Genomic DNA, 10,525 nt, shown 5'->3' with positions numbered 1-10,525 from the left:
GAGAGAATCATTAATGGGCTGCCTCCTGCATGCCCCACCCTGGGGATCGAGCCTGCAACCCGGGCATGTGCCCTGACCAGGAATCAAACTGTGACCTCTTGGTTCATAGGTCGACGCTCAACCACTGAACCACGCCACCCAGGTACCGAAATACTTTTCAACACTTTACCCACCGTGCTTACAAATCATCCTGGCCAGTTTTTAAGTTTCTTCTTTGTCTTTGGAATTTCTAAAAACCCAAGCCAAGCCTTGTATTCTGGAGAGTGGCTAAGAATGCTTTAAAAGTGGGACTCATCTCTCATCTCTTAGTGACCCAGACAAAGTCACAAAACAAACAAACAATAGACTTGAGTGTATAAATTTAGAACCTTTAAAGGAGTGTTTATAGTAACATTTAAACAGGAAAGTAATCGGAAAGTTGTTATGTTGTAGAAACAGTCTATTCATTTAGATTTATAAGGAAACTTGAATACCCCAATAGATAAATAGGTAAAGGGTGGTCCACACTGGAAGTATGAAGAATAAACAAACACAGGTAACGATGTTTGTCCTTGTGTGTAATTTTAAAAATTCAAAGTAAAAAAATAAAATCGCACCCTGCCGGTGTGGCTCAGTTGGGTGTTGTCCCATGCACCAGGAGGTTGCTGGTTCGATTTCTGGTCAGGACACATGCCTGGGTTTCGGGCTCAATGCCTTGTGAGGGGCGTGTGGGAGGCGGTCAATCGATGTGCTCTCGCATTGATGTTTCCCTCCCTTCCTCTCTCTAAATTTAAAAATCTTTTTGTTGTTGGTGTTTTTTTGTGTTGTTTTTTTTTTTTGTTAAGCCTCACCGAGGCTAATTTTCCATTGATTTTTAGAGAGAGTGGAAGGGAGGGGAAAGACAGAGAGAAACATTGATGTGAGACAGACACATTGATTAGTTGCTTCCGCACTTGCCCCGATCAGGGCTAGGGATTGAGCCTGCAACCAAGGTACGGGCCCTTGACTGGAATCAAACCCGGGCCCCTTCAGTACGCAGGCTGACACTCTATCCACTGAGCCAAACCAGCTAGGGCAATAAAGAAATCTTTTTAAAAATAGCAACATAAATAATTGGGGAAGGAGTGACAGAGGTGCACTCACGGATGCTGTGACGGCTTCTATGTGGGCATGATCTTTTAAAAATATATATACTTTTATTGATTTATGTGGGAGGAAGGGAGAGGGAGAGAGAGATAGAAACATCAATGATGAGAGAGAAACATCGATCAGCTGCCTCCTGCACCGCCCCCCCTACTGGGGATCTAGCCTGCAGCCCAGGCATATGCCCTTGACTGGAATTGAACCCGGGACTCTTCAGTCCACAGGCCAATGCTCTATCCACTGAGCCAAACCAGATAGGGCTGAGCATGATCTTTTTGTAAAGCATTGTGACATCAAACTTTTTTTTTTCCGTCTCTGGCCCGTTAATTTCACCCCTGGGAATTTGTCCCAGAGCAATAATTTAAAAATACCACTACCAACAAAAACCATTATATATACAGAGATCCCCTTGGAAGCAATAATGAGAAATATGGAGCCATGAGAGTGTCCAGCCTTAGGGAGAGGCTGAGTGAGTGAAGGTGCTCACTGGAATGAACTAGGATGTAACTGTACCGTAATTAACTAGACTGCAGCACCAAAGACGGGGTTCACATGCCTGAGCCCCGCTATTCCTGCCCTGTGCTTTCAGTTCTCAAGCAAACGTGCATTCATATGCACCAAACCCCAGAAGCACTAAGGGGGTTGGAGAGTGTTATTGTTTTATTTGTTTTTTTAATATATTTTTATTGATTTTAGAGAGGAAGGGAGAGGGAGAGAGAGATAGAAACATCAATGATGAGAATTATTGATTGGCTGCCTCCTGCACGCTCCACACTGGGGATCAAGCCCGCAACCCAGGCATGTACCCTGACCCAGAATCTAACCCTGACCTCCTGGTTCATAGGTCGATGCTCAACCACTGAGCCACACTGGCAGGGCTGGAGAGCGTTATTGTTTCACGTGATACGGTTTTCTTTTCCAATTTGCTCTCAACTTTCCTATTGGATTGTTTATATAATCCTCCCTCCCCACTGCCCCTGGGAAATGGTGGCACACATCCAACCTGGCCAGCGTTATAGATGTGTGCTCTACAGATTTCTCCCCCCCTCCCCACCCCCCGGGATGTGGTAAAACATAAGGATGGCTAGACTTTCCCAGGGAAGTGGCAGAAGGAAATTAAGTGCACATGGATGGGACTTTCAAGTCTGCACACATCAGCTGGGAAACTTTTATGGGGCGATAAACACTTTCTTAATGATCGTGTCATTTGAGGAACAGCTGAGGGAGGAAGAATTGGGGGGGAGGGGGGAGGAGGTAAAGGTTTGAAGGAGGCTGCTTTGCGCTTTGTCAGGCTTTATGCTCAGGAAGCGCCTTCTCACTGTCTAGTCAGCCCCACGGGAGGACTGGCACCTCCCCCCCCTCACTGGGCAGGTCAGGCAGAGGCTGGCTGCCCCCTCTCAGGCAGACCTCCTGGCAGAGGAAGAAGCTTGAATTACATGACTCGGAGCCTCAGATTCTGTGCATGGCTGTGGATTCATGCTCACTGTGTCTGTGACATAACTTGGCAGAGCAGCCCAGACTGGAAATGAGTGAGATTGCTACTGAGTTAGGGTAGGATTTGGCCCTAGGAGGCTCAGAAAAGAGGTGGTGTGCTAGACCCAAGGCTCCCAAGTACAGGCCCAGTGGCACCAGCATCGCATGGAAGTTGTTAAGAATTCATATTTCCAGGCCCGCCCCAGAGATGGGGATTGTTGGACCTGGGTGGGATTCAGGAATCTGTTACTTAAATGTTTGTGCTCTAAGCGGGTCTGGGTGGCCAGTGGGCCCAGATGGGCTGTGGTGGAGATCCTGGTCTTGTTGCCCCAGCTCTGAGCCCTGCCCAGATTAGTTCCGTGTTTCCCATTTCCCCAGGTCTCTCATATAAGGTGAAGGCCGATCATGAGATCTAAGCAAGACCTGGGTACGGGGGACGGTGGAGTCCCGGCCAAGGTGCTGTGAATCCCTCTCTGACCCTGCCCTCAATCAGGGATGTTCCTGGACCTCAGCATCTGAGTGTGAGTGGCCCCAGCTTTAGAAGATAAAAGAGTTAAAGGGCCTGGGCCCAGGCAGGTCATGGCCACCACCTCTGCCCTCCACGACTCAGGAGGAGGGGAAGGGCTGCCAGCTGTGTCTCTGGCGCTCCTGAGAGGGCCCTGGCAAAGCAGCAGGAAATCCAGCGGTTGCCGTATTCTCTGAGTGGTAGCCGTTGTTGAAGAAGATTGGTGCGGGTGTTCATGTAGGTGAATTACACATAGTCACTGCCCTCACCTTGCTTGTCATCTCATTGGGGAAGGCTGCCCTGAGGATGAGCAAGGGACTCAGGGCACTCAGCCTTCTATAAGACATGGGCTACTGAAGTTATTTTGAGTGTCTACTGGTCTGGAAGCCCAGAGGCCTGCACGTTTGCCTAGGCCAGGGGTGGGCAAACTTTTTGACTCGAGGGCCACAATGGATTCTTGAACTGGACCGGAGGGCCGGAACAAAAGCATGGATGGAGTGTTTGTGTGAACTAATATAAATTCAAAGTAAACATCATTACATAAAAGGGTACGGTCTTTTTTTTTTTAGTTTTATTCATTTCAAACAGGCCGGATCCGGCCCGCGGGCCGTAGTTTGCCCATGGCTGGCCTAGGCCATCTCAGGCTGGCCTGCATGTTGAAATAATAGTCTGATCATGTCTCTTCCTGCTGCAAACCCCTGGGGACTCCCAGCCATCTGCTGAGTATAGACTCTCACAGAACACGTCAGCCCCTGTCGTTGGGACCCTGTCTGTGTCCCATGTTTCCAGCCCCCGTCAGGCCCGCAACCTGCTGCTGTCTGCTCCTCCTGAAATGCTTTCTCCCCTCCAGTCATCCCCACCCCGGTGAACCCCGACTCAGTGTTTAAGGCTCCACTCTTCTGGGAAGCCTCCTCCTCACAGTGCTTCCATGGAGCCACGTCCAGCACAGCATGCTAATTATGGCTCGTGCCCTGGGCGGGGCCTGCTCTGACTTGTTGGGGCCCCTTTGCACCCTTCTTCTAGCTTGGTTACCTCCCAGAAGGTGCTGGTGGGAGCCTAGGGAATAGACACCTGCAGAGTCCGGGGTGCACAGAAGCTCCCACTGGGGCCTGGAGCCCAGCAGGGGTGCAGAGGGCATCCGCTGACTTGCTACCTGGTGGTGGTCTTGGGCTCAGAGACTGAGTGGAAGATTTCCCGTGTCTTCCCAGGGAACAGAAAGCAAAGAGGAACAGTCAGTGGGTGCCCACCCTGCCCAACAGCTCCCACCATCTAGACGCTGTACCGTGCTCCACGACCATCAACAGGAACCGCATGGGCCGGGACAAGAAGAGAACCTTCCCTCTCTGGTGAGCACACGTCACCCTTTCCACTGAGTCCACCTTAGTGCCCGGATGCATTTCAATCTCCTCCTCTCCTGAAAAACACGCTTACTTTGTGTTCCCCAAAATGCCATGCTGGCTTCTCCATGAAACCCTTTCCCCTCAGCTTGCAGGGTGCTGGTCTCCAGCTTGCTCCAGCCAGAATCAAGGTGTTGGCTGGGTTGCAATTCTGGGGCCTCTGGGAGAGAATCTGTTTCTGTGTCTTCCAGCTTCTGGTGGCTGCTGGCATTCCTTGGCTTATAGACACAGTACCAGTCTCTGCTTCCGTGGTCACATGGCCTTCTGTGTGTGTGTGAGATCTCTCCTGATATCATTTAGGCCCCCTAGGATAATTAATCTCCTCTCAAGAGCCTTAACTTAATCACTATGCAAAGCACATGGTCAGGGTTCCAAGGATTAGGACATAGCTACCTTTTGGGGGTTATTTTTCAAGCCCGAGCATTTGTGTCTGGCATATGGTGTGCTTTTCTTGTTTGCTTGTGGTCCTGCCCCAAGCTCTGAGAGCAGGTCTCAGCCCTCCGTGTTCCGCAGATGCCCTTAGGCTTCCCAGTCCTCCAACATGCCCACATCTCTTCCCCCTTTGTCGTCCTAAAGCCCTTGCTCAGTCCTCCTGGAACTCCCTTAGGTAGAGATTCCGCAGCCGAGATGGAGAACTGTTGGCACCTTGACCCCGTAGTCTCCCAGTGCCTCCCAAGCTGCTCCCCCATCTAACCTCTACCCCACCTTCAGTGTTCTGGCTGCTGCTACCCCAGCAGCTCCCTGCTTCTCCTTGTTCCTTGGCCTTTGCTCAGGTATTTCCTCTTCTGGAAATACCTTTCCTTTCCCACAGCTTTCTGTGAAGTCCTGCCTGCTTTGGGGCTTAAATCTCTCTTCTTTCAGAGCATGCCCAGGTCGTGTCCACTGCCCAAGCCAGCAGCTCTCCCTCTCTTTCCCGTGTGTTCATGAAGTGTGGAGCTCTGCCCCTGTGGCTCGGGACCCCTGCTGCCCTGGTCTCTGCTGACTCAGCCCTTAGTTGACAAGTCCCCTAAGAAGTGGGCTTCCCCCTTGGCCAGGTTTGCAGTGATCCATGGTGCAGAGAGGGAGCCCTGGGGGGACTCATAGCACCCCTTGTGACTTTGCTGCCGTTTACTTCCAGCTTTGATGACCATGACCCAGCAGTGATCCACGAGAATGCGTCCCAGCCTGAGGTGCTGGTCCCCATCCGGCTGGACATGGAGATTGATGGGCAGAAGCTAAGGGATGCCTTTACCTGGAATATGAATGGTATATGGGGCTCTGTGCAGCCCAGACAAGCCACTGTACAAACACTCCCCTTTCATGCCTGATGCCCTTTGGGCGGGTTGTGGGTTCTCAACCCAACAATCAAAGCATTGTGGCTTTTAGAGGGTGTGGACTTTGGGTTCAAATTATTCTTCTGCCACAGTTTATTTTATTTTATTGATTTCAGAGAAGAAGGGAGAGGGAGAGAGAGATAGAAACATCAATGATGAGAGAGAATCATTGATCAGCTGCCTCCTGCACGGTCCCTACTGGGGATTGAGCCTGCAACCCAAGCATATGCCCTGACCAGGAATCGAACTGTGACCTCCTGGTTCATAGATTGATGCTCAACCACTGAGCCACACTGGTCAGGCAAAAGGTTAATTTTTTTAATGCTATGGACAATGTACTCATCGATTACTTAGCCTGAGCACTTCAGCTGCCTGTTGCAATCTTCAAAATAAACTACATTTGCTTGCTTTTTGAGTTATTGAACATAGGTTGGCTCAGTGTTCCAGGTTTGTCCTGATGCTGTTAGGGCACTTGGTCTCTAGCTCTTCTTCTGGGCTAGTGAGGAAATAGTGGGGTCGAGTATCTGTTAAGCAGAGCTGGTTCTTGATCATGGAATCATGCTATTTGCTCATGTGGGAATTCATTCTTGGCTTTTTTTGTCTGTGGCTTATCCCAGAGTGTTGGTGATCATTAAGGTTTAGGTTATGAGAATAGGGCAGAATGGGCAGAAAAACATTTGATTGCACAGTACCTTGCTATAGCCTGGCCAGTCACAGATGGTCTCTGTGAGCTCATGCCTGGTACAGTTACGTTTCCAGGATCCACACACACCTCCGTGCTTGTCAGCTTGTTGAGTGCATATGCTACCCATAGAGTTAGAAACTGAGGGAAGGTCTGTAAAAAGCCATAAGCAGCCGCAAACTATCTCTGAGGGATATTCCTACTGGTGAGGAAGAGGTAGATGGACGAGCATCTGCTCCATCCTCCAGTGGGACCTGGCCTCAAAGTGCCTTGTGCAGAAGGAAGCTGTGTTCGTTTGCTAGGCTGCCGCAACGTCCCACACATGGGCTTACCCAACAGAAATGCATTTTCTCCCAGATCTGGAAGCTAGAAGTTTAAGATCAAGGTGTTGGCAGCATAGGTTTCCTCTGAGGCCTCTCCTGGTGTGTAGACAGCTGTCTTCTCTCTGAGTCTTCACGTGGGGCTGCCCTGCTTGCCTGGGTCAAGAGGAGAGAGTGTGGACATGACACATCCGCTCTGAAGCGCCTTTGCTTCCCCTCTTCCCAAACATCTCATTGGTTAGAACTAATCGAGTGTGTAGTGGTGTAGTGGTGCCTGGGAGCGGGGAGAACCTGGTATGGGGGGACACCTAGGGCCTTGACCACCCCGGGGGTGTGAAGGAGGTGGTGTATGTGGAACGATTGACAGAAGGGAGTGTTCATCCTTTGCTTCCTTTCCCTGACATGTCAGGGAGGGCCACCCGTCCTCATCTTCATCCTTATCTTCATCCGAGGTTTGGCAGAGGAGGAAGGAGTAGGGGAGGTCAGGGCTGAGAATGCTGAGATTAGGCCTTGCAATTTGTTGACAACCTCTGCCTTCTTACCTGATTACAGAGAAGCTGATGACTCCTGAGATGTTTTCAGAAATCCTCTGTGATGATCTAGATTTGAACCCACTGACGTTCGTGCCAGCTATCGCCTCTGCCATCAGACAGCAGATTGAGTCCTATCCCACGGACAGCATCCTGGAGGACCAGTCAGACCAGCGTGTAATCATCAAGGTAGGCAGCTCCTCTCCGTGTGCCAGAGCCTGCCTTACCCCATGTGTGGGGGGCATGAGACACGAAGGTACATGGAGCCGTCAGTGAAGCCTGTGGGACAGAGCTCCTGGAAAGCTGTCTTTGAGAGCACGTGGCTCTGCTTCCTGCCTTCTCTGAGTCAGGTACACATTCCAGGTGTATTCAAAGGAGATGAAGCCAGCTGATGGGCAGAGGGGGGAAGCCCACAGATGCGCACACTGCCATACCCTTCCCAGAGGCTGGTGGGGTCGAGCACACCCCTTTCTGTCTCAGTAACCCGCCACAGTCCTGGGGTAGACGCTGCCTTATCCGCTGTGTTACAGGTGAAGTGGGCACATAGCCCTGGCCGGTTTGGCTCAGTGGATAGAACATTGGCCTGTGGACTGAAGGGTCCCAGGTTCAATTCCAGTCAAGGGCACATGCCTGGGTTGCAGACTTGATCCTTAGTGGGGAGCATGCAGGAGGCAGCTGATCAATGATTCTCTCTCATCATTGATGTTTCTATCTCTCCCTCTCCCTTCCTCTCTGAAATCAATAAAAATATATTTAAAAAAAAATAAAAAAAGAAGTGGGCACATGGAAAGGTGAGGCCATCTGTCCCAAACTGCCCAGTTGAGAAGTGGTAGACTTGGAATTTGGGGCCAGGCCTGCCTGCTACAGAGCTTGCTTAGTGTGAAGTGGTATCTCATTGTGGTTTTGATTTGCATTTCCCTGTTGGTTAGTGATGCTGAATATTTTTTCACGTGCTTATTGGCCATTTGTATATCTTCTTTAGAGAAATGTCTATTCAAGACCTTTGCCCAACTTTTAATCAGGTTTGTTCTTTTGTTGCATTTTATAAGTTCTCTATATCTTCTACATATCAATCCCTTATCAGATACGTGATTTGCAAGTATTTACTCACATTCTGTGAGTTACCTTTTTATTTTTTTGGTGAAGTCCAATTTTTCTATTTTTCTAATTTGTTGCCTGTTTCATCTATTTTTTCTAAGTTTTATAGTTTTAGCTCTTATATTTATGTCTTTCATCGGTTTTGGGTTAACTTTTATATATGGTGTAAGGCAAGCATGTCAAACTCACAGCCCGCAGGCCGCATATGGCCCACAATGAATATTTTTGTGGCCCAGCCAATGTTTTAATAAAAATTTCATAACTTAATTTTTACAATATCCTGTTATACATAATTCTATATAATAAAAGTATAGTATGCAAATTGTCCCCTCGACCGGGGTTTGTCCAGGAGTGGGACCAGGGGGCAGAGCCAGCCAGGGAAAGAGAGGGAATACCCAGCCGGCAGCCGCTAGGGACCCTACCAGTGCACGGATTTCGTGCACTGGGCCTCTAGTTATTAATAACGAACTACAATGTTTGCTAATGGCTGATTACTATATTGTGTTGCATTCATTTCCCTTACGAACCTTACGCACAGGCGCACCATTTCTCTCCACTAATACTAGCAGCGAATATTTTAACAGCCAACTGCCACGTCATTAGTCTTGTACTGACTTGTTTGGTGTGCGTAACAGGAAATATTTCACTTTCGGAGAACAAGAAAAATAGGTTTATTTGCATTACGCTTATTAATTTGTGCAGTTATTCAGTGTCTGGTAAGTTAATGTTTAAGAAAAAATATTAATTTTTATTAAAGTGTTCTATTATTTTTATATTAACAATGACTCATTTATTTCAGCCCTTTGTGTTCAGCATGTCTCTATTGAAATAAACCTATGTTTCTATGAAAATTGAAGCTTTTGTGTTTTTTTGTGGCCCACAGAAACTTAAACCTTGTTTATTTGGCCCATGCCAGCCTTTGAGTTTGACATGCTTGGTGTAAGGTTAGGACCCAGCTTCATTCTTTTGCATGTGGATATCCTGCTTTCCTAGGATTGTTTGTTGAAGACTGTTTTTTCTCCCATTCAATGGTCTTGGTGCTCTTGTTGAAAATCATTTGACCATATATGCAAGGGTTTATATTTGGGCTCTCTGTTCCTTTGGTTTACAAGTCTGTCTGTGTCAGTATCACACTGTTTTGATTACTGTAGCTTTACAATCAGGAAGTGTGAGTCTTTGTTGTTCTTTTTCAAGATTGTTTTGTGGCTGTTCGGGGCTTAGATTTCATATGAATTCTAGGATGGATTTTTTCCTACTTCTACAAAAATAAATTGTTGGGATGTCTTTTATTTATGACTTCTTTAATTGCTTTCAGCATTGTTTTGTAGTTTTTATTGTACAAGTCTTTTATCTCCTTTGTTAAGTTAATTCCTAAGTATTTTGTTCTTTTTAATGCTATTTTAAATGGATTTGTTTTCTTAATTTTCTTTCCAGATTGTTCATTGTTAATGTAGAAATGTAGCTGATTTTTGTGTTTTGACTATATTCTGCTACTTTGCTGAATTTTTAAAAAAATATATTTTATTGATTTTTCCACAGAGAGGGGGGGAGAGAGGGATAGAGAGTTAGAAACATCGATGAGAGACAAACTTCGGTCAGCTGCCTCCTGCACACCCCCTACTGGGGCTGTGCCCACAACCAAGGTACATGCCCCTGACTGGAATCAAACCTGGGACCCTTCAGTCCGCAGGCCGACACTCTATCCACTGAGCCAAACCGGCTAGGGCTACTTTGCTGAATTTATTTATTAGCTCTAACTTCTTTTATGTAATCTAAGGTTTTGTACATATGAGCTCATATCATGTGAACAGAGATAACTCCTTCCTTTACAGTTTGGGTGCTTTTTTAAAAAATATTTTTTTATTGATTTCAGAGAGGAAGGAAGAGGGAGAGAGATATAGAAACATCCATGATGAGAGAGAATCATTGATCGGCTGCCTCTTGCACAGCCCCCACTGGGGATCGAGCCCACAACCCCGGCATGTGCCCTTGACCGGAATCTAACCTGGGACCCCTCAGTTCGCAGACTGACACTATCCATTGAGCCAAACCGGCTAGGGCAGTGGTCGGCAAACCGCGGCTCCC

General features: G+C 47.9%; 1 protein-coding gene across 2 annotated transcripts in view; it reads left to right on the top strand.

Moving 5' to 3' along the window:
* Positions 1 to 10,525, top strand: part of SMARCB1 (SWI/SNF related, matrix associated, actin dependent regulator of chromatin, subfamily b, member 1) — a 22,154-nt gene that overhangs the window by 2,238 nt on the left and 9,391 nt on the right. For both annotated transcript variants that reach the window (XM_014547091.1, XM_005875486.2), the window contains exons 3-5: positions 4,309 to 4,446; positions 5,615 to 5,742; positions 7,365 to 7,531. In XM_014547091.1, coding sequence (XP_014402577.1) covers positions 4,309 to 4,446; positions 5,615 to 5,742; positions 7,365 to 7,531 — 433 coding nt within the window. The remainder of the gene's footprint in view (positions 1 to 4,308; positions 4,447 to 5,614; positions 5,743 to 7,364; positions 7,532 to 10,525) is intronic.

Source organism: Myotis brandtii, unplaced genomic scaffold (assembly GCF_000412655.1).
Source record: "Myotis brandtii unplaced genomic scaffold, ASM41265v1 scaffold463, whole genome shotgun sequence".
NCBI lineage: Eukaryota > Metazoa > Chordata > Mammalia > Chiroptera > Vespertilionidae > Myotis > Myotis brandtii.
This window is presented reverse-complemented; position numbering and strand designations above follow the sequence as displayed.